At 44.2% G+C, this 24,403-nt stretch overlaps 1 protein-coding gene and 1 long non-coding RNA gene across 2 annotated transcripts in view; one reads left to right on the top strand and one right to left on the bottom strand.

The window, feature by feature from the left end:
• LOC142827035 (uncharacterized) overlaps positions 1–10,467 on the top strand; it is a 26,865-nt gene extending 16,398 nt beyond the window's left edge. Inside the window, exons 2-3 of the long non-coding RNA XR_012901401.1 lie at positions 5,481–5,738; positions 10,330–10,467. This is a non-coding gene — a long non-coding RNA (uncharacterized LOC142827035). The remainder of the gene's footprint in view (positions 1–5,480; positions 5,739–10,329) is intronic.
• TRAM1 (translocation associated membrane protein 1) lies at positions 1,735–24,403 on the bottom strand. Its single transcript, XM_075920538.1, has 11 exons — positions 24,175–24,403; positions 20,087–20,150; positions 17,842–17,963; positions 17,524–17,640; positions 15,252–15,310; positions 14,760–14,844; positions 10,612–10,682; positions 10,412–10,516; positions 9,440–9,583; positions 7,424–7,581; positions 1,735–3,212 (listed from the first exon to the last, which is right to left on the bottom strand). The coding sequence occupies exons 1-11, from the start codon at positions 24,295–24,297 to the stop codon at positions 3,139–3,141; spliced, it is 1,122 nt and encodes a 373-aa protein (XP_075776653.1). The 5' UTR covers positions 24,298–24,403; the 3' UTR covers positions 1,735–3,138.

Genomic DNA, 24,403 nt, shown 5'->3' with positions numbered 1-24,403 from the left:
TTTCGATTAGTTATACAACAAATAGTTTTGCAAGACTTAAATCTTGTAAGATGGTAGTGTGTGATTGGATAAAAATTCACAGTACGTTAGGACTGAGCAAATCATTATTTTGTAATATCTTAGTAAAATGATTGTTTAAGATATAGGTAAGCAGGATTCGAGCTTTACTATATAAACTGAGGTACAAGAAAGACTGGCTTGAGAACAGAGCTGCCAGAATCCTATGCATGCATGGCCATGACATGTAGCAACCAGAAACCAGATGAAACTACCTTGCCTGACCAACAGGGGAAGTCAGCCTGCCTGATCTGGACTGGTGAACATGTCATTGCATGTTTAACATGTGTATTCTGCTTGGTGATTGTTACTAGATTAAGAATATTACTGTGTAAGGCTCTTTCACTGGTAAACGGTCCTGCAAACCTGCAGGCTATGTGAGAGCCAATGGAAACAACTGAGACAGATTAGCTAAACTCCACTGGGACACAAACCCTATGACTTTAGGTGCCATTCATGACTGCTCAGTATCCACCTTACATTCCTATTTTCTGTATAAACAAAACATTTTAAATCCAGCTATAGAGAAGATCTGGCTTTCAAGGCAGCATACTGGCCAGGGAACAAATTGGCAAGAATGTATTTAAGGAGGTATCCAAATCCCTATTAGATAAAACAAAAAACTCAGGCTGGAAATGGGTACAATTTTCTCTTTATGGGATATATGGAAATTTACAGGATGTTATGTGTTTCAGCATAGGAACAAAGTTGTGTTACTAGGGCTAGGAACAGACTAGATGATCTCATACATCTTGCCTATCTCTAACATCTATGATTCCATATCTATTAAAAGAACAGACACCCAGATCTCTCTACACCCTAATTCTTCACATACATCCCCCCCATCGTGTTAGCCATTTGTTCAGACTCACAGCTGTAGCCCAACTTCATAAATCACAGAGGACCCTATATTTTCTCTGCCCCGTACACTGTGGTGTACCTGTTCAGACCTGCAGGAACCAAGCAGGCTAAAAGTAGGTAACTTCTTGCGCCTGATTTAGGTAGAAACTAGAACAGAACAAGAGAAAAAGTTATAAATGCCAGCCATTCCTTGCAGGGTGAACTGCTGAAGCAACTAGAGATGTAAGCGACTAGTTAACTATTCAATAAGCTTATACCTATCGGATAGTGATGCGACAAGTCGCTTCTCCCCCTTGCTGCCTCTACCAGAGAGGGAGGCAGCAAGGGGGAGAGGGGAAGCAGAAGCCAGTGGAGGAGGGAGCCAGCTTAAAAGCTGGTTCTCCTCAGCTCCGTCTCTGCAGGGGGGAGAGGGGACGATGACACAGGGGAGGTAGAGGCACAGCAGGAAACGGTGCAAGCAGGGACTGAAGCAGTCTCCACTCACGCTGCTTGTGTTGCAATTAGGCTCTTGTACATTTCAAAAGCTGAGGCACTGCAGGGAGTGCAGGGCCAGCAGTGCTCTTGCTACAATTCAAAGGCAGAGGCACTCTTATAGACTAATTGAATAGTTGATGGAAATCCCATCGACTATTCGATTAGCTAACTAATCTAAATTTAACATTCCCTAGAAAGAACTGCATCAAGAATTGAGAGTCAAGTTACACAACATTTACAATAATTCATATCAAAATAGCTACACATTATTTAAGAGTGGATAATTAAGTACAGCCCAAATTTTGTATCAGTACACAAAACAAAAAACTGTAAACAATTAAATGGGAAAAAGATAGCAAATACAGTTTTTATTGTTATTTTGTTGGGTCTCACAGTTTAATACACTCACAATTTATAATTGTAGGTATTCTAATCTGCTTGGCTCAATATATTTCTCATAAGGGCTCCTATTTATCAATAAGCAGTCCTAACAGTTGTTAGAAACTGAAAAGCTATCTAATAAGCAATTTCACTTAAGCTATTAAGTAGGCTCTTCTGGAATGAAACAATCTGGGTGCATACATATTACAGACTAAAAAGATATGAATGCAAATACTGATTTCAGTTTAAACTGAAAATGTAATTATTTGGCCAAACCTTTGCACTTCAAACTATGAAAAACAGGCAAAAATGAAAACTTACAATTGTCCTAATGGGAGCAAAGGTCACCCATAGTTCAATTTTTGATACCTGTATATATATTTTCACCCAAAAACATATATGTAGTATATTAACTGTTTCCCAATAAGAGATAAACAAGAGAAAGAGAAAAAAAAGCAAGGAATGTTTGCCACAACTTGATTCAATTGTCTAAAACTCCCTCCTTACAAAGTATTTAAATATTTCCTAAATTAAAAATCTGACCCATTTGAAAAAAAAAAATCAGACTCAAAATGAGTTTTCAAAACAGGGCTGTCATACTAGTACTCTGCTCACAGTTGTGAGCTACTTAATTTTAAATAGTGCTATGCAAATCACCCTTCTCTGTACAACATATTATTTCCCACTTTTCAAGTGGTAAAGCGCTATCAGAAAGATTTTCTTCTTTGTAAGTATTTATACAAGAGATTTCCAGCCAACATAGAGAATAAGACACTGCAATGTTTCCCATTAGTTAGATTTTGTTTTAATGGACACGGGCATTTCTTGAAACGAACGTACCTATTACCTACAAAATAATGCACATTAATTTTGATGGTCTTACAAAACCAGTACTGAGCTGCAAATCTGATTCAAAGTAATATACTGAACGTTCAAGAATATCTAAAAACAGATATTAAATTTTCTTCAATTTTTTCAATACTTCTTGCAGAACTTGAAAAATGTGATGGTGCTGTAACAAGACATTACCAAGATTATAAAAACTCGAAGGAATAATAATACACTGTATCACTGATCCTCAGTAAGTGGAATTCTGATTAATATTAATCACAGTGTTTAAAAAAGTGTTCAAGGTTATTTTAAAAGTATTGTGGCCCCCTAAACAGTTGAAAACAGATAACCTTTCCACTCTTTATTTAAAGTCAAAATGTTCTTTTTAAAAAAAGTCTCACAAAACAATAGCAAAGAATCAAAAAGCATGAACTGTAATTTTGTATCAGTAAGATCTCTAGTGCTGAAGGGCTTTTCATAGTAAAAAGCAGATTCTTTGGGGACATTAGTCAGTTAACTTAATAAAATTCAGTTTTATGATGATTTCTCCTTCCTGCTACGAGGCGAGTCTGCTCCATTTGAGGTTACTGTTCCATTTACTCCATTTTCTAGGAACATGAAAAAAACAAAAACAATGAGTTTCAAAGCAGAAAAAAATTAGAAATTGCTTAAAGATAATCAAATATAAGTCAGCATACAGCCTTTGTATATTTTATTCTAAGTACTACTCTGCTAAATTTTTTCAAGAGATTTTCATGATGTAATAATTTAAATAAACCAGATTTTTTTTGTTTTTACACAGACAACTTTTGTTTTAATTTGCTGAAGAGATTTTAAAATATATACTAATTTTGAGTTCTGGACAACTGAATTTCCTATTAGAGTGTCAATTTTCCAAATGAAATGTCCTTGAGTGTATCATGTGCAGTTTGTAAATGTATATTTGTATTTAGTGATCTCTTCTCCTGCCTCCCTTCTCTGTAAGCTTTCCATCCACATGAAGTGCTAATGACAAGTTGCCAGACTGTTCGTTTATTGTAAAACAAAAGCCAGATGAATACATCTAAGTGCCTTTTAAAATGCATTATATATTAATTACACAGATTATTTGTTTTTACCAATACACAAAGGTGGAAAATTGTCATAACCTTTGTTACTGGAATACTTATTAAGCTGTTCAAGAGATCAGTGTTGAATTTTCTTTTCTTTGTTAAATTAATCATGACAAGAGTACAGGTAGTCCCCGAGTTACGCGGATCCGACTTATGTCGGATCCGCAGTTACGAACGGGGCCCTTCCTCTCCCTGGTCTCCAGCAGACCAGGGAGAGGAAGCAAAGTGGCGGAACACACGGCCAGGCGCGTCTGGGCTGTCAGCTGGCCGCGTGCTCCGCGGCTTTGCTCTGCTCCCCCTCCCCCTGGTCTGCAGACCAGGCGCTACAGGACCAACCGGCAGCGCCCCAGCTGCTGTACCACAGGCGTCCGGAGCAAAGCCGCGGAGCACGGGGGCAGCGGGGCAGCCCAGACGCGCCGTGGCTATCCTGCTGTCCTCGGGCTCCGAGGCTTTGCTCTGCTCTGCTCCCCCTCTCCCTGGTCTGCAGACCAGGGGGACGGGGAGCAAAGCAGAGAAAAGCCACGGAGCCCGAGGGCAGCAGGATAGCCACGGCGCGTCTGGGCTGCCCCGCTGCTCCCGTGCTCCGCGGCTTTGCTCCGGACACCTGTGGTACAGCAGCTGGGGCGCTGCCGGTTGGTCCCGTAGCGCCGCTCTGGGCACCACTGGACCAACCCAGCAGCACCCCAGCTGCTCTGCCCCAGGTGTCCCCAAGTCAGCAGCTGCTGAAAATGACCAGTGGCTGACTACAGGAAGCCCCTGCCCCAGGCTTCCTGGAATCAGCCGCTGATCAGTTTCAGCAGCAGCTGACTTGGGGATGCCTGGGGTTCTTAAGTTGAATCTGTATGTAAGTCAGAACTGGCGTCCAGATTCAGCCACTGTTGAAACTGATCAGTTTCAGCAGCGGCTGAATCTGGACGCCAGTTCCGACTTACATACAGATTCAACTTAAGAACAAACCTACAGTCCCTATCTTGTACGTAACCCGGGGACTGCCTGTACAGGCAGTCCCCGGGTTACATGGATCCAACTTACCCCGTTTGTAAGTAGGGATCCGATGTGAGGGAACCCGCACTAGCTGCTTCCCCCCAGCAGACCAGGGAGACGCAGAGCAGCTTTTCTCAGCAGACACCTCAGCTTGAGAATAAAGGACTGAGGGAAGTGAGGTGTGGGAGAATAAAACTGAGCTCTGGAGAAATGTTTGGCTAGAGTTTCCCCTACAATATGTACCAGTTCTGACTTACATACAAATTCAATTTAAGAACAAACCTACAGTCCCTATCTTGTATGTAACCCGGGGACTGCTTGTAGTTCTTCATTCTGGTTTGGTTTTTTTTGAAAATGCCGAAAATACCAGCTCAGACAGGCTCTTATGCAACCTTAAATTCAGAAAAGATAGCTCCTGAAAAGAAACCCAAGATCCATCCAGCTCCCAAACCATCTCTACTATGCTTCCATAACAAGATTTGGAAATTAAGCCTTTTTAACCCTTGACTATCCAATAGTGTGTCCTTAGGCTGTGGATTTCTTAAAACCGCTGTACCCTTGCAATTAAGTTGGGTATATTCTGAAATAAACCATGGTAGACAACATCTGAAGAATCTACAGATTCAGGCAAAGTGCCATAGGGGCTTTAAATTTAGTTTTCCTTGCCAAACCACTTTCCACATCACTACCATCTGGCACTCTCCCACACTAACTCTGGCACGATGAATGCTAAAAACCCACCACTCATAACTGAAGTGACACTTCATTGTTGCATCCTAGAATCCCCAGCAGAACGGAGCAACAGCAACATCACAGAACTGGGAATTCCTGTAGTTTGTCTAACTAAAGGCTGCCACCCACCAATATGACCACAAGAACACCCACGAGCAGACAACAGTTTGGTCCTAATAATCACATCCATACGTTTGACAGTACAGCAGTCACCTGCAATAACTCAAGCTTCTGCTGACCTTGAATGCAAACCACCCATCAACATTCCAATTTCATCTTAAAGACTCAGTTCTGCCTGAATCATGGGTAAGTAACTAAATTAGTCTGTCTTACTGGTCCCCTGTTGGCTTGCTTCTGGGCTTTATCTGAAACAAGTAAAGCCAGGAAGAAAAAAAGGGACACAAGTCAAATACTCTCGCACTGGGAGAAAAAAGTTGGGACCAAATCTCTGTACTACCAGGACCTGTCACACCATTTTATATTCTCTTCCTAGAGAAAGGGTAGCATATACGTATAAATCCATCTAGCTCCAACCCCACACAATCACCAAAGTCTCAATCTCATTATGTATACATTTTAATTCTACAGCTACCTCTGACACAACCTTATGTTGGCATGTGAAGGGCTTGCTGCACTCAATTACATGAACTTAACACATATCCCTGCCAGGATTGAGTCTTCACAATGGAAATAAAGTTGTATATAATATTAAAGGGAAGAAAAGACACTTTTGGAAGAATTCTAAGGCACTTTTTCCTTTAATTTTTCCCCCTCTCCCATGGTTTTTCACAGAGGAACAAAACAGACAAAAATTAAATGGGAAAAGTAGTTATAAATCCTCAAAAGCTATCAGAAGGCTCCAAGGGTAGTTACAACATCTAAAATTATGTAGTTTGTTAAAATACAACAATTCAAGTTAAGTGTCTTTTGGTGTTTTCATATGTGATGTACCAATATCCAACCTGAAGTTTGTATCCTGGACACCTCTGTACTCACCTACATCACACAGAGAGGATGTTACAGCTTAATTTACTGATTTTTATTATGATTTTTAATATCACATGATTTTTTAAAAAGTGATTAAAATTGAAGCTGAATCATTGTAAAACTAATTAGATTACAATGTAAATAAACTCAGGTTTTCTGTTTGATTTTTAAAAAATAATAGTGAGAATAATAGAAATGTGATGAATAAATATAAATTTTCAACTCTAGGAGCTTGAAGTTGAGTCTTAAGTGGCTTGGAAGCACAAATCCAGTTTACTTTAACCTGCAAACCCAGCGGGAAGAGCCTGTTATTTACTTGAACAAATAGAGAGCCTAAAGTCTTACATCACACTGTAACTCCAAAAATGGCCAATTGTTCTCTTAGGCAAACTGCCTACATGTTGCCCGAGAACCAGAGAGGTGTAAATGTCAACCTACACACTAACTGTCCTATTGTGGACCTTACTGGGATATACTAGACCTTATCTTGTGCCTCTTACATTGTATTGCTTCAGGACTACAGTAACAGGCACCAGTGAATTGCTAGTGCACACCAGCAAGAGTCCAAGAAGGACAGTTTATTCACACTAGCTTATTGGTTACTAACGTTTACACCTCTCTGGTGCCAACTAAAGCATAAGCCCCACAGCCAATTTTAAAAGAAATTTTAAAAAAGGATTACTCATATGTCTTTGCGGCCTGAGAGTTAAAAAACAAAATGCAATTCAGAGATGACCTGCAAAGTCTTAAAACAGTTACAGATTTTTAAGATATCCCTTTAATTTGGCAAACTGGTCAGGTGAGTATTTGAGAGCAACCCTTCGTATTTTTATCTGGATTATAAATAGCCAGTGAGAACAAAGTTATCCCTCCTTGCCATCAACCACCAATACTAATTTCTATCCAGTATGAATTCAAGTGGCAAAACCAAAAATCTCTCGTCACACAGCAGACAACAGCACTTTAATCTCTGTCCTCAGAAAGAAAAATCTTGCAACACAAACCTCTCTCTTTTTTGGATGGCCTGCCTTTAGTTGTTACAAATTTCTTCTTCAGTGATTGAGGCTGAGAAGAATGTTCTCTCCACCTTCTAAGCTGGAAATTAATGAACTTCCACATCATAAAGGCTTGAGTTCCACAGATTGATGACAGTACAATGATTCTATAAACAGATTTAAGACACAGCAGAGGTAGACATGTAAACAATTAGCAGATGAAAGCATGTCACTAAGTTTGTCAAGTTTACCAAACACCTAACCCTCAAGCTTTGTATTTGTCAAGAGAAGCCACTGATTTGCTCTGACATGTATATAATTTCCTCAGACATGAAAGCCAGAAAACAATGATTCTTTGCAAAAGACAAGTTAAAAACTCTTCCCAGTATGCAAATACTCATTTTTATCGTGTGTTTTTATGAGACACAAATCAGTCTGGTTCTGACTACTTCCTGTAGCATGCTCTCTCCTTTCCCATGTTTGTCAGAAAAGCTCTTCAGATTACCAGCAGGCAATGGTTATGCGAAAAGCATAGATTTGTATTTTATGTCCCATGAAACTATGAAGTTATTCCATAAGATAACACGGACACCAGCAGTATTTTCATACACAAATTAAAACCTTGAAAGGCAGAGTGAGCATAGTACCCTACAGGATATGACAATAGCATGGCTCCTAACTGTATCATGTTACCACGGATAACCAAAACGCTGCATGGAGCAGCTGGGATTGGGTCAGATGGCACCCAGAAAGCTCCCTGACTGCAGGAAGTTCTATACTGGGAGGAGTGGTGTGTCTGGGTGCAGTAGTTGAAGTCAGTGGGGTAGCAGTTCCAGTGGGGTTTGGCTGCAAGGTGGGGAAGTGAGGCTTGGCAGAAAAGTATGAGTGCAGGAGTTGGGTGGTCAAAGGGAACAGCTCCCTGTACACAGGGATGCCCTCCCCCAATTTCCTTGGTCCGTCACTCCTCAGTCACTGGGGTAGAGATCTCTGTACAGGGATCCACTCCCTCTGACCATCTAACACCTGTGCATCTAGATCCCACCACTTACCAGCACCCATCCCTGCACGCCTGAAAACCCCCCCCACCAATGTCCATCTGTACCAGGAGCCCCTCACACCCAGTACCTGCTCATCGAGCCCCCACCCCGCAGATCTCAGCCTCTTCATAAACAGTTGCCCCTCCCCCCAATTCCCACGCTACAGAGCCCCAGCCAGCTGCACCCTGACCACCCCACCCCCTTTGCACTCAGTCTCCCCAGTCCTGAGGTCTAACCACCAACACCTGGCTTTCCTGACAGAGTCCCAATTCCTCCTGCACCCTGAATCCCTCCCCCAATGAACTAGGATTGTTAGCATGTACTCATTTACATGATTAACAGATAAACCTGGGCTTATTCCTTAATCTTAACAGTTAACCCCCCCACTCCCCCTTGCTGCTTCCCACAGAGGCAGCAGTGCAAGGGTAGAGGAGGCAGGAGCTGATGCTCGGGGGGGGGGGGGGAGTCATTTTATAATCTGGCTCCGAACAAGCACGGGCTCCCAAAGAGCCGCCTGCCCTCATCACAGCCAAGCACAGGGTGTGTGCGTTTACTTGTGTGTGGAGATGCAGGAGCCAGTGCTCGCCTGCCCACCGTGCGTAAACGCTCAAATGTCACTGGTTGCATGTTTACACAAATATACAATTAACATCCCTACCACAAACCCCGTGCATCCAGTTACTCCTCCCCCCCAACCTAGACGCCCTACAGAGCTGCTCATACCCAGATTGTACCGTGCAAAATTCCCTTAAAAATACCAGGTTTCTACGTCAAAAAAAATTTTTTTTAAATTAAAATTCTGCAAAGTTCTGCATATTTTGTCAAAACAACACAGTAACAATATGATATTTTCAATTATTTTGGTAATTTCAAAATACTTATCAGAAATAATTAAAAACGGGCAAGATTATAGTATGTTATTTTGACAAAAACATATAGAGTTTAAAATCTTGTGCACAAATCTCTCCAAATATGGAATTTACCATACCTGATAGCCAGCATGTTAAAATTTCCAGTATTTAAATTCAGGCCCTGATTCTCTGCGCTCGCCAGACCAAAGCCAACAGTAAGAACAGAAAGAATCAAAGTCAGAAGCCTTCCGAAAACAAAAAGAGCCGCCCACATTGAAAACCTACAAAGAAAATGCCACAAGTCAATAAAAATGCATATTCATTACTTGGATTACATCAGAAAACCATTAATCTTACTATTTATTTCCATTATGAGGGGCTATATAACATCTGTAAGTAAGGAAATTGCTGCAATAATTGAGGTTTTTTTTAATTACAAAAAAGAAATGGCAATAGACTATCACCACATTTAAGATACAAAGTTATGTCATAAACAGCACTCTCATTTATGCCTAATTTTAAGGATAAGCATAAGCAAACACTAGATACTATCCAATTTCAAAATGTTATTTTTCAGGGGTACAATAAAGTTGTTAATTGACAGCTAATAATTTTGATGGTAAGCTAAAAGCTTAATAGGAAAAAAAAAAAACCTCTCAGTGGAGCCTTTAACTTCCATTTTCCACCAAATACAAGAAGGTTGTAAAATCAATGACTGTGCTCTCTATTACTGGGGAAACAATGAAACAGATACTTTTTAGCAGCTATGAATTTGAAGAATTTAATTTGGAATTATGTCAATGTTGGTGACATAGTAAGTATACCATTACAATTTTCTTGCATGTCTGAACATAAATTATAAAATAAGGAACAAAATTTTGCTTTATCTACAACTGTTTGAGTGGGTAAACAGGGTAAGATGAAATTACTTGTTTTATAGCACACTCTAAATTAGAAATAGAAGCCGCACTTCTGAAGGCAAAGCAAATTCTAACTGAACTTTTTTATTGTGGGCATTGTGCAACAGAAATACCAACTTCTTGGTGATGAACTGCAGAAAACCTGTCAGCCACAAACTTTCTTTTGCTGAAGTTATGATAAATACTTACCCTTTCTGATACTTTTCATCACTGAAGTAAAAAAGGCGGGAGATGTGAAAGAGAAATTCAACGAAGTAATGCAACACCAGAAGAACAAGTCCAAGACGGGTGAGGCTATCAAAACAAGAGCACACCAAGTATTCAAACATTTTATGAAATATTTATGGTAGAAAATAAATCCAATGAAATTTAGTTTAAAACCAACTTACTTCAAAAGATAAGCTCCAGCAATGTGAAAAAGATAAAGTCCAATGTAGACAAGCTGGCGAGGGATATCTTCCTATTGGACAGAAGACTGAATTAGTCTATAGGACACAATGTTTTCATGGTCACAAACTGTGTACATTTAATTTAGGTTGCTCAGACTAGGGATGTGAATGGGTAAATCGGTTAACTGGTTACATGGTAAACATCACCAACTGGCAGTCTCCTGCGCCTGCCAGCAGCGGTCCCCCGCCACCTTTCCAAAGATTAAACTGGGTTAACTGATTAAATGTGAGTTTACATCTCTAGCTCAGACACATTAATGCTTCCTTTTATAATAGTATAGTATATTTTATTACTAGAAATAGCAATTATACCCATATATGTGCCAACACTTCAAGTTAGGATTAACTGATTCCATTTGGATCACACCACATGGAAGCTAAAAGAGTAGAGAGAGGATGAGATTGAAAAGGCAGGAGGAAAAGATAAGAATAGAGTAGGGCCAGAGAAAGTGAAAGGAGACACAGTGATTTAAGATTAATTATAAAGCACTTACAAATATTAAAGAGTCACCCATACGATCCTACACTACACGCCATATGTTGCTATGGCATCTGTGCAAATAATCAAGGTAAAAGAGGGCACAAAAAGACTGTTTGCTGTTGCTTTCAAGTGGGGAGGGGGAGGAGAAGTGGAAAACAATTGCATTATGGGACGCTGATGACCTACCCAGAACCACCCACTGCACAGTTTTGGTCCCAGCTTGAACTAGGAACATAACCCAGAATGCAAAGAGGCACTGGCACTGCTGGATAACTCTCTCTCAAAGTTGACAGTAGCCATCCTACTAAGGATGCCCTACTTCAAACTACGTCAAATTTTTATACACAATGGGGACACACTGACTTCACAAAATCAGGTGCTAAAAAGTCAACCTTCTCATAGCATAGACATGGCTTAAGTCTTTTCTACTTCTCTTCGTGAAAAGTAACTTCTGAAACTAGTTAGTTTTTTGGAAAAAAAATATACACTTTTGAAGTCGTCAAATTATGCTACTGAACTCACATCTATTCACAACCCAAGATAAGGTATACTGGGTTGTATACAATATTTTATTTTACTCTAACTCCCTTTACTAAATTAAACAAAAATGTGCCTCTTAAAATTTCTTGAGCTGACCATGTGGGTTAAAGATATCACAGAACCATAGAATATTAGGACTAGAAGGGACCTCGAGAGGTCATCAAGTCCAGTACCCTACCCCCATGGCATAATAGATAGGATTATCTATCTATTTAGGATTCCCTGAAGTTGGCAAAGAAGATAATATTTGTTACCAACGCAGTAATAAACATCAGTCATGGAAAAAAATATTTTAGTGAAAGCTTAGACTACTAATTAAACAAAAGTTTGAAATGGAAACTTCAAGGAAAAACTCAAACATTTGTCTTTACTAAATCAGAAGACCACAGTTAACTTTGTTTACATAAAACATAATAGTATATAGAGAAAATATTTGGCCTAAATGATAGTGTTGTCAAGAAATTAGCAGGATTAAAAAAATTAGACACTTGGAAGGAAAATGGAATAGCCATGCTTACTTACAAAAATTGAAGGGATTATAAACTCATTCCTCAAGGCATAAACCAATCTTATGTAGACCCAACTTACAGCTTTGTACGTCTAACACTTTCCTCTGAAGCATCTGATCATAGAATCATAGGACTGGAAGGGGCCTCAAGAGGTCATCGAGTCCAGCCCCTGGCCCTCAAGGCAGGACCAAGCTCTGTCTACTCCATCCCTGACAGATGTCTATCTAACCTGTTCTTAAATATCTCCAGAGAGGGAGATTCCACCACCTCCCTTGGCAATTTATTCCAATATTTGACCACCCTGACAGTTAGGAATTTTTTCCTAATGTCCAATCTAAACCTCCCTTGCTGCACTCCTTGTCCTGTCCTCAGAAACCAAGAGGAACAAATTTTCTCCTTCCTCCTTGTGATACCCTTTTAGATATTTGAAAACCGCTATCATGTCCCCCCTTAATCTTCTTTTTTCCAAACTAAACAAGCCCAGTTCATGAAGCCTGGCTTCATAGGTCATGTTCTCTAGACCTTTAATCATTCTTGTCGCTCTTCTCTGTACCCTTTCCAATTTCTCCACATCTTTCTTGAAATCTGGCGCCCAGAACTGGACACAGTACTCCAGCTGAGGCCTAACTAGTGCAGAGTAGAGCGGCAGAATGACTTCACGAGTTTTGCTTACAACACACCTGTTGATACAACCTAGAATCATATTTGCTTTTTTTGCAGCAGCATCACACTGTTGACTCATATTCAACTTGTGGTCCACTATGACCCCATGATCCCTTTCCGCCATGCTCCTTCCTAGACAGGCGCTTCCCATCTTGTATGTAATGTACCTGATTGTTCCTTCCTAAGTGGAGCACTTTGCATATCTCTTTATTAAACTTCATCCTGTTTACCTCTGACCATTTCTCTAACTTGCTAAGGTCATTTTGAATTATGTCCCTATCCTCCAAAGAAGTTGCAACCCCACCCAGTTTCGTATCCTCTGCAAACTTAATAAGCGTACTCTCTATCCCAATATCTACATCGTTGATGAAGATATTGAACAGTACGGGTCCCAAAACAGACTCTTGCGGAACTCCACTTGTTATCCCTTTCCAGCAGGATTTAGCACCGTTAACAACAACTCTCTGACTACGGTTATCCAGCCAATTATGCACCCACCTTATCGTGGCCCTATCTAAGTTATATTTGCCTAGTTTATCAATAAGAATATCATGCGAGACCATATCAAATGCCTTACTAAAGTCTAGGTATATGACATCCGCCGCTTCTCCCTTATCCACAAGGCTCGTTATCCTATCAAAGAAAGCTATCAGATTAGTTTGGCATGACTTGTTAGTTTGGCATGAGGTGCAGCGCTGCGGGACCAACCCGGCAGCGCCCCAGCTGCTCTATCCCAGGCGTCGTCGGTGAGAAAAGCCTGGTCTGCTTTGGGGGGGGGGGGGGGGGGGGGGCGCACTAGCTGCATCCCCCCCCTCCCCCCAGCAGACCAGGGAGACACGGGTGGCGGGACCGCCGAGAATCGCCACGGTCCCACCCACATCCTCCACGGCTTTGCTCCGTGTCTCCTTGGTCTGCTGGGGGGGAGGGGGGGGGGGGGGAAGAGAAGGGCAGTTACGAACGGGGCTTTTCTCGCCCCAGAGGATGCGAGCGGCAGGACACCCAGATGCACCGCGGTCCCGCCGCCTGCGTCCTCCGGGGCGAGAAAAGCTGCTCCGCGTCTCTCTGGTCTGCTGGGGGGAGGGGGGGGGCTCATCTCAGCAGACCAGGGAGACATTGGTGGTCTGGGTGGTCATCTCCCTGGTCTGGGCTGTCTCCCTGCCCACGTCTTCCGCGTCTTTGCTCCGCGTCTCCCTGGTCTGCTGGGGGGGGGGGTCCCCAGCAGACCAGGGAGACGCGGAGCAGCTTTTCTCGCCCCGGAGGACGGGGGCGGCGGGACCACGGCGCATCTGGGCATCCCGCCGCTCACGTCCTCTGGGGCAAGAAAAGCCCCGTTCGTAACTGCGGATCCAACGTAAGTCAGATCCGCGAAACTCGGGGACTGCCTGTACTTTGATTTTGCCATATTGGACTAACCGTTTCAATTCAACTTTCACCCAAAGGGTGAAAATTATGAATAACATTGTTATAAAAATGTTAACAGTTGAACAGTTAAAATGGAGAGTTTTTCTTGTAAATTAATTTTTGATTTGCAGTTCTTTAAAGTGTGTGTTAGAAGGACAATTCTATTTGCAAATACAGATTGCAGGGAAGCAGTATTACAATGATAGTTTCCACTGTGAAAAACAGCTCTATTGACAAAGGAGATATTGAAACAATTACAGGTATTTCAAGTAGCTACTTAGAAAAATGCTTCAACACATTCTTCAATAAATATGCAGCTATCTAATCAGCTTTTTGATACAGAAAATCAAAAGCATATTCAGATATTGTTCTACAAAAAAAAGATACTGGCTAAAACAAACATTTAAATTTTATAATCATGCTGAAACCCTCATTCTGGACTTATGAAAGCACAGCAATATTTTCACCATTAAGATAAGAAATTCTCAACTTACTTTTTTGGTTTTCTGGAAGTACAACTCTGGAAAAGCATGAAACCAGTATGCCAACTGTGAGATGTAGAAAAACTTCATTTGAAACCTGCACAGTACAGCAATAAAATAAAAATATTTTTAACTATAGTCCAAAGAGACACTTCTCAAAAGTTTTCTACACAGTTGTTTAAACTTAGTTACAATAAAACAAATACAGCATTTTCTCAATACTATTTCCAGAAATAAGGTTTTCAGATAGCAATAATGATCCAAAAAAAGATATTAAAAGAACTGGCTAACAGCTTACTGCAAAACAATGAAATTGCTAATATTGCCCTAAAGAAATACGATTTTTTGGTAATTTCATTAAAGTAGTGAGGCATCAAGTTCTAAGAAGAGATTTTAACCACTTCCATCACTCCACCCATTAGTGTAAACCAAGTATCTAGTCCACGCTATAAAACTTGAAGAATTAATACTACTTTCAAACACTGAAGAAGGAATAAAGCTTACGGAATCATCATGTGTGGGTAGTCCTTCCACAGAGACATTGGATCTGATACATAGTTCTCCTGAAAATACATAACACTATTGGTTACCTTTCAATCACAGCACAGACAATAAATACAGAAGCCTGTGATGAAAGTCTGCCACATTTCTCATTTACAGTACATTTGGAAGCAGTACAAGTGAAACTAGAAAATGCACTCTTACTATGTTCTTCTTCTATTCATACATGGAGTTAGTTCCAGCATATCTATAATGATAACTATACTAGTAAAGTTACTCAACACTTGCTGATGCAACTGTTACCGGGGACAAGAAAAAAAAAAAGACATCTGCTTCTAGAAACTAGGGAGCTCTGCCTTCTGCTCGCTGTGCTCCCCACCTCTCCCCCAGTGGCGGGTATGCAACCCTGGCTCTCCCCCAGCCACTGGGGAGGACTGGGCTATGGCCACGCTAGTCCAGACCCCTTTTCCCCATAAGCCAGGGTCCCTTCTCCCTCCCCTACCATGCCAGCCTGGGCCCTCTTCTCTGTCCTCCCCTCTTCTCCCACCCCTGCCACGCCAACCCAGGTCTCCCTTCCCTTACCCCCCCAGTTGCAGCACACACAGGGGTGCCTGCCTGCCCTACGTGGAGCGCAGCGAGGCCCAAGTACCATGTGCACGCAGTGGTCTGGGGCACTGCAACCTGCTGAGGTGGGGAAAGCAGAAGCACAGGGGGCACTGTCCCAACCTCCCACCTGTGCAGTCCTGCCTCTGCTGCTCACTGTCCAAACCCTGCCCGCAGAGGCCAGAGCAATCCGTCATGAGCAGATGGGAAGGAGCAGACAAGTCGGTGTGGTGGCTCCCTTGGGCAGCTTGGGGTGCTCTGGTTGCCGTGTTAAATGCAGCCATTGTGGAGGGGCAACTCTGCAAGAGGTCAGCTGGACTCCGGGCGGTTGGGCACTGTGCTCCAGCTCCCCAAGAACCTAGTGGTGCAGGAGCACCCACCAGCCCACTGCTGGCATGTAAGCCAGGCTCAGAGCCCTGTCCCTAGCACCTGTCCCCAGCACCATACCCCACAGCTGTCATGTGGGGTCTGCTGGCTACTGTGCCATGTCTCTTGGTGTAGAAAGCCCTGTGGGGTGGAGGAAAGGGAGTAGGGGCTTGATTTAAAATAGCTATTCTAGGTGTTGAGGGGAAGCAGCAAGGTTAGACTTGAGCTTGGAGAGGGGGATGAGGCAGGCAGGACGCAGAGTGACGTGATGATATCACTCTGTTATCCTGTAGGAAAATGTTTCCTTTTATGTATATATTAGATAGCTAGATATAGATAGATATAAATAAAAGTAAAGGAAAGATATATTCAATTTTAGAGGCAAGTAATGAGAAGTACGGTCACTTGTGTATAGTCATAGAACAAAGATAAGGAATCCTGACTCAGTCCAATACTCAGAAATTGATTTGTTTGAAAGGCAGAAACTCTAAAATCTACAATCACAAGCACTGGCTGTGACAGAGCTCTAAACACAACATCATGCAAAAGACTTCTATTATCTAATATTAAAATACATGGCAGTAATACACTTAACGTAAAAATCGCGAGTATAATGCACACCTATGTTTAATACGCACCCTGCTTTTTCAATGTCAGAATCAGGGAAAAAACTGAACTCCTATATATAATGCGCACCTATATATCTACACTCCTGCCAACAGGTCCGCCAGCACCAAGCCCAGTCTCATCCACTTCCTGGAGCTGGCCCTGGGCGCTGCGCCTAGCTCATGCCTGCCGCGGGGGCCCCCGGGTGCAGCTACCTCCTCCAAGAGCCTCTTCAAGTGGAGGCTCCGCAAGACCCACAGCCTGGACCCGGCCATCATCGGCAGCTGCAGCCAAGAGTAGGGGGGACGGCCCTGGCCAGGACACCCCAGGGCAGTTGGCGGCCCCTCGGCAGAGTGTCTCGCCGCCTTCTCCTCCCGTGGCCTGCTGCATCCAGGGGGCGGCACGCTCTGTGGCTCGCTCTCCATTCCCAGCCTGCCATGGGCCCCCCCGGGCGCAGCCTGAAGGAGCCAAGGTGCTGCAGCCTGGTGGTGCCGCCAGCTCCTCGCCTTGTCCGGGAGCCAAAATAAAACTTTAAAAAATAACTGCTATGTATAATGTGTACCGACTGACCCAGAAAAAAATCGGAAAGAAGTGCGCATTATACTCGAGATTTTACAGTACTGTAATGTTCATAGCACAAAAGTTACAAACAAGCTTTTGAGATCTGACAATGTAAAAGAAAGATAAAAATTATACTCACAGAGATAAGAATACTTGTGCCCCAAACACACGAGAAGAGGTAAAATGCACTAAGTTGTCCAGATTCATTGAACTTGCTGTGTTTTGTTTTGGAAAAGTGCATTCTCCTGTTAATTTTCTAAAACAAAAGATATTTATATTATTGATACACCTGTTGACCCATTTGTTTTAGGGGGAAAATGGTTAGATGTTTCATATGTACTATTTCCACGAAATACCTAAAATTCAATGCAATGTAGCTGTGCATTCTAATTAAATCTTACAACAGTAATTCATACAATATTTATCTTAACTGAAGAAATGCATATTTTGTACTTACATCCAGCACATACTCCTGAATAATTGCATGGATGATTATTGCTACCAACATGTAGAAGAAAACTGTAGCCAAGTCCTTGATACCATAATGATAGAGAGAGATTGTTTCTGTAGACTGCTCTTCTGAAAAACAAAACCAAAGTTTATCTTTAGAAAGCTATTATAAACATCCTGTTTACTCCAATCATTTACAAGTTTGTCTATTGCTCAAAGCAGTATTGAAATATTCCTCTGGATACAAATTGAAATCAAGTTAATAATTTAATCACTGGATAACACACTAGTTTAGTGGGAGGGAATTGGTGATTGTTATTATAAACTAAGTCTAAATTTGTCTGTAGAGATACACAATGGAAAAGATGACTAATGTATTTAAACTCCACATTTCAACTCTTGCAGTTCCTTCTTGATTATTTTAAATTATTTTGTTCCCTCTGTCTAGCATAGAATATCATGTAATAGTGGAGACTGCTAAACAAAAAGATATTAAGAGGATTCATGGGCATCTCTGCATCAGGCAATATTTTAATATAATCAATAGGGATATCAACGTGTAAACAACTACATGATTAACTGATAAACCTGGGCAAATAGAGGCACAACAGCATGGAGGAAAAGGGGAGCAGGCAGGAGCCGATGTGTAGGGTGCTAGCTTTTAAGCTGGTTCTCCATGTGTGTCAGCTCTGTGGACCCACCAGCCCGCCTCCACACAGCCTCCTACAGAACGCAGGAACCAGTGCCAGCTGCCTCTCCCCCCGTGCTGCTTCCTCTGTCAGAGGCAACAGCCTAGGGGAGGGGGATTGGGGAGGCTGCTCCGCAATAGCAGCCTCATCCATGGGTGACCCAAGTTCCCCACAGACACAGGTTGCTCCAGCATTCAGTGGAGCAGCCCATCCATAGCAGGGTCTAAGGAGCCTGTCTGCAGGGAGCTCAGATCCCTCATTGACAGGGGCTGTGTCACCTTGCGCTGCTGCCTCTGCCTCTGGTCTTTGTGGGGAAACTTTTTTAAATCAGCTCCCCTAGCAGACCAGCTCCCGCCTGCCACTCCGTGCTGCTGCCTGACACTGGCTGCTGGCCTTGACTCCGGACATTCTCGAAGTCGGGCAAGTGCTACATTTTGATGCAGTTACACAACTATTCAATTACTGTATCTAACATCCCTAATTATAAACACAACAAGACACTCTCAAATTATATACTTTAAGAATTAAGAGTAGATCAGTAAGAATGACTTGTCCTGCATCTAGAGTTACACATAACTAACCTTACAATAAATACAGTAAACTTCCGATAATCCGGCACCTTTAGGACCCAGGGGGTGCCGGATTATCAGATATGACGGACTATCAGAAGGGGGGGGGGGCTATGAGAGGTCTGGAGTGGGGTGGGAGGGGATGCCACCCCAGACCCCTCATAGCCCCCCGTTACAATAGTCCGGCTCTGCTGGTCAGTTTCAGCAGCAGCTGAATCGGGGATGCCTGCAATAGAGCAGCTGGGGTGCTGCCGGGTTGGTTCCGCAGCGCCGAGGGGCGGTGCTACGGCACCAACCCAGCAGCACTCCAGCTGCTCTTCGGGATGCCTGGGACAGAACAGCTGGGGTACTGCCCGGTTGGTCCCGTAGCGCTGCCGCTCAGGGCTGCGGGACCAACCCGGCAGCACCCCAGCTGCTCTGCTCCAGGGGTTCCCGATTCAGCCGCTGCTGAAACAGATCAGCGGCTGATTCCAGGAAGCCCGGGGCAGAGCTGCTCTGCCCGGGGCTTCCTGGAATCAGCCGCTGATCTGTTTCAGCAGCAGCTGAATCGGGGACCCCTGGGGCAGAGCAGCTGGGGTCCTGCCGGGTTGGTCCCGCAGCGCCAAGGGGCGGCGCTGCGGGACCAACCACGCAGCACCCCAGCTGCTCTGCCCCAGGTGTCCCCAAGAGCAGCTGGGGTGCTGCTGGGTTGGTCCTGCAGCCCTGAGGGGCAGCGCTACGAGACCAACCCGGCAGCATCCCAGCTGCTCTGCTCCCGGCTTTCCCGATTTAGCTGCTGGTCAGTTTCAGCAGCATCTGAATGGGGGAAGCCTGTCCGGCTGCCCCAGCACTTCTGATAGTCCGGCACCATCAGGAACCCTGGAGTCCCGGAGCATTGGCTGCCGACTAATGGAGTTTTACTGTACTCAGTTTTAGGACAGTACAGCCTACCAACAATTTATGAAAATTCTGTCTACACCATGGGACTAGCATGTAATTACTCAAAAGCACATACCTGTAGTAGAAATGGTAACATTGTACTGAAGGGTAACAAAAATGACAGCTGCTTTTGCTGTAATCTGAAAGAACAAGACAAAGTGAGTGCTATAAAAGCTAAATTAAAGTAAACCAACGTTCACTGATCATAAAACACATTGAGCATGGCTGGAACAGAAGAAGCATGGAGGCAGCCTGCTTGGCAAAGTTAGCTGATCTGGCAGGTATTCTCCTAGATGAAAGTCAACCTAGGGAAACAAACTCCCACAATGCAGAGATTGAGCATTGCCAGAATTCTTTAACAAGTCTTTCTGAAAAGTCTTTCCTAATCTGCCTATTTATCAGTTAATTCCCTTCCACCACATTTAACAAACAACACAAGCCACAATTCCCTTTCCAACATGCTCCATTCTATTATATCTACATATTACAAATACAAGACATCTATTTTTAACTACCTTTGATCTTTGGTCGTAGCCTTGTTTCCAACTCGATTTTAACATTGCAACTAAAAATAATGAAATAATCACACACAAACAGGAGGGTAGGAATGGCTGAAAGAATATAAAGCTGATGCTGATACACCCTTTCAAAAAAGTTAACTGCATATCAGACTCAAGAGAATTAGAAACCTCTCAATAGACAAAAATATAATCACACAAAAAAATGAACACAATGAACAGACTGCAACTAGAGTAGTGATGCCATTGTTTAATATATTTTTCAGTACAGTCCAGAATAAAGTCAGCCAGCCAATGCTGCTCCTGGACAGCTCGTAGGGATGTTATTTAGATTAACTGGCTAATTGAATAGTCAATGCAATTTGCATCAACTATTCGATTAGTCGATAACAGTGCTTCTGCCTTGGAAGTATACTCAAAGCAGTCATCCGCTGTCCCATGCTCCTAGTGGCATTTCAAAGTGGCAGTGTCACATGGAGCCTGGGGTCAGCTGAGGAGTCCCCAGCTAGCCCTAGGCTTCATGCAGCATTTCACAGCAGCAGACCCCCAACCTCCACATGACGCTGCTTCTTTGAAGCATGTCCCCTCCCGGCCTCTTTCCGATGGAGGCAGCAAGTGCGGGGGGAGGAAGGGGAGTGACTAGTCTATCAGATAAGCATTTGCTTATCAGATAGTTGACTAGCTGTTCACATCGCTACACTGATCTACACTACACCCCTAATGTTTGGGAAAGTATTACAAAGCTCAAAATAGCAAAAGACCATAAAATCCCATTTCCTGTACAAAGAAAATTTCCAGTTGCCATTCTTTGTTCTTTGCTTCCAGCACTACTACTGTCATGTCACAGAATACATACTCGCATTTAAGCACAATCCTCGGTAGACTTTTGTTGGTACTGAACATAAAGACTAAATATTTGTAGAGGCTTAACATTTTCATAGTAAAAACAAATGCCCTTGTAACTACAGAATAGCATGTAGTGAAAAGACAGAATTCAAAACTTTCACTCCAGCATACAAGAGTCTTTTCCACATTAATTGTAGTAACTGATCTTGCTAAACAATTAAATATTACCATTTTGTTTTTGAAAACAATCACAGGTATACATAAAAAGGAAAAAAATTCAAATCCATCTGTCTCCTTACAAAAACAGTGTACAGATTGCCTTCACGACCAAAAACATCTGGGAAGACAGACATGTCTGGCTGTCAGACCCAAGCCTTAGAAAGCATAGGAGATATATTTTCTTAAACTCCTAATCTCCAATCTGTTGATTCTGATATAGAATATTCAAGTTGGGAAAATATGATGTCAAAATGCTTATAAATCTTTAGACTGCTCAAACAAATAAGGTATTGATCATGTTCTTAATCATGGTAACGCTGACACTAGTAGCACATTGAATTGAGGCTAAAAATCAGAATCGCTTATCTGGCTCAAAATAAATCACTATTATTCTGAAGGGAGTATGTGTGTGCATATATCTCCAGTCTTTGTGCACTTTCTTCAATAAGCTGCTGAAGAGACACAAAAGAAACATTTTGCAAAATAGGATTGGGTGGGCAAGTTTGTCCTTTTTCCTTCAGCAACTTAAAATTCAGAAGACTAGTTTTAATTTTCTCCCTCATCAGATGAGCTAATCAGTAAGTGCACTTTTGCTTTTAACCACTGTCTCAGAAACAGTCAGAAAATAACTGGATTTCAGTTATCCTAAACATATTTTTATTGCCCCTAGCAACTGCATAAGACTTTTCTGGTCTGTTGTCATAAGAACTCAGTTGAGAGCGTACGCAAACAGGTGCATCTTTAAATTGGGATGCTAAATCTTCACTAATGCGAAACTGATTTTTGCAAGGCAAGGTCATCCATCTTCCCAATAATTACTATTCAAACAGGTGGTATAAGCCACTGAATTGCAAGGGCAGGAAAACAGAATGCATCTGCCCACTAACAACTGTCTTCTCAGTGGCTGCTCCCTCCGGGAACCCACACACAGGGAGCCATGGGCAGGAAATGGCTTATCACTGACTCTTTTGAGGTGGTGAAGAAGCAGCGGAGGGACCCTGACACCAACCAGAAGAGCCTACAAGCAGATGCCATGCTGGATCTAGCTGATATTCCCCCAGGCAGCGCCCTGCAGATGCTCAGTTAGACCTCAGCTGGGAGTATGGATCCTGAAATGGGATCACCCGGCTACAGCAGTATGAGAAGGCTGAGTCCCTTCATTGTGGTGCTGGAGACACTGCTGAAACATGAGGATTGACCCCACCTTCATGCACTACCTCTGGCATGCCTTCCCACTCTGAGGGGGCACAACTGCTCCCCATACAGAGAGGAAAAGGGAATTATGCTGCCATCCAGACCCCAGAGCATTTGCTCTGGTTTCTGATTGGACAATGGCTCTACACTCCATTAAGAACAGGCAGAAGTGGGGAGTTTCCCTGGTGATTGGGGTATAGGGTGCTCAGGGCCCACACTGGTTAAGCCCCAACCCTAGACCAAGCTGTGCTTTGTCCCATTAGCTGTTGAGGTCCGTATTTCAGATTAAATGCTTGTTTGAGAAGACAGGGTTTTTTCCCCCTCCTTTGGGTGCTGCCTGGAGATGCAAAGCGCTCCTCCAGGTGTCACTATTATTGGTGCTCAGTGACTAGCACTAGCACTGTTGTTGTTTCTTACACGTGTTTGCGAAAGGGGGTGTAAATCAAGCAGCGAGTAAGTAGCTGCTCATGACGCCTCAGTCGAGGGGCGGCAGATCACGGCAATGGCTGTAAGCCAGGGCAAGTCTTGGACACGTCACCGTTTGCTCCCCGTTCCCGTGAGCTAGCTGGGGGCAGGGCCACCATCCCGCCCCACGGGGCGTCTCACTGCCTGGTCCCGGCCACCGCACAGCGGGCAGGAAACGCGCTTCCCAAGACAGCTCTACAGCCTCTCCCCCCGCCAAGCCACAGACCATCCCCTTTGGGCCCCAGCCGCCGCCCCGCCTCCCTCAGCGCTAAGCACCCGCCTGCCCTTCCCCTCCCCCGCCCGGCAGCCGCTCCGCTCCGACTGCCACGTAACCCCGCCGAGGGCAGGAACCGCAGCCGGCGCTCCTGAAACTACTGCCCGGAGGAGAGGCAGCGCGGTGGTGGCCCCTGTAGCCCAGCCCGGGCCGGTGCTGGCACAAGGGGGCCAGGATAGCGGGGAGGGGGGATTGCGGGCGGCAAGCCAGCGAACGGAGCCTAAAGCTGCTCCAACAGCGCCTTCCCCAACACGCCCCCTGGCCGCCCGCCCCTCGTACAACGTGTCGGTCTCTCCCCGCCGGCAGCCCTCTCGGTGAACGCCGGCAGGGGGTGGGGGGCGATACAGGGGGCGACAGGAGCTCTGAGGCGTGGGGGGCCCGCGGTCTCTGAGGGGTGGGGGCCGCTGAGGTGTGTTCCGCGTCCTCCCCTCCCCCGCACCGCCGGAGGAGGGGCCTGAGCAGCCCAATCCCCGACCGGCTGGGCCAGCTCAGCGTATCAGCTACACACACATCCACCAGCGGGGCAGCGCCGCCCGCCTCCGGCCCCGCGCGCCCCTCGCCCACGGACAGGGCACTGAGGGGGGGGGGACAGGGCACTGAGGGGGGGGGGGCAGGGGCAACTGCCAGGGTCGCGCGGGGGCGGCTCACCTCGAACATGAGGCCCAGCAGGAAGACCATGGCCACGCAGGACACGATGTCCGCGTGGTTCTGAACGATGAACTCGTGGCTCAGCACCGGCGGGTTCTTGCTGCTCTTCTTGCGGATCGCCATGGTAGCGGGCAAGGGGCTGGGAGCCTAGCAGGGCAGCACGTCCGCCCCGCCCAGCTCCTCCGGCACGAGAGCAACCTGGCTCTTCCGTCCTGGCTGCGCGCGCCGC

The sequence above is a fragment of the Pelodiscus sinensis genome, chromosome 2, assembly GCF_049634645.1.
Source record: "Pelodiscus sinensis isolate JC-2024 chromosome 2, ASM4963464v1, whole genome shotgun sequence".
Taxonomy (NCBI): Eukaryota; Metazoa; Chordata; order Testudines; family Trionychidae; genus Pelodiscus; species Pelodiscus sinensis.
This window is presented reverse-complemented; position numbering and strand designations above follow the sequence as displayed.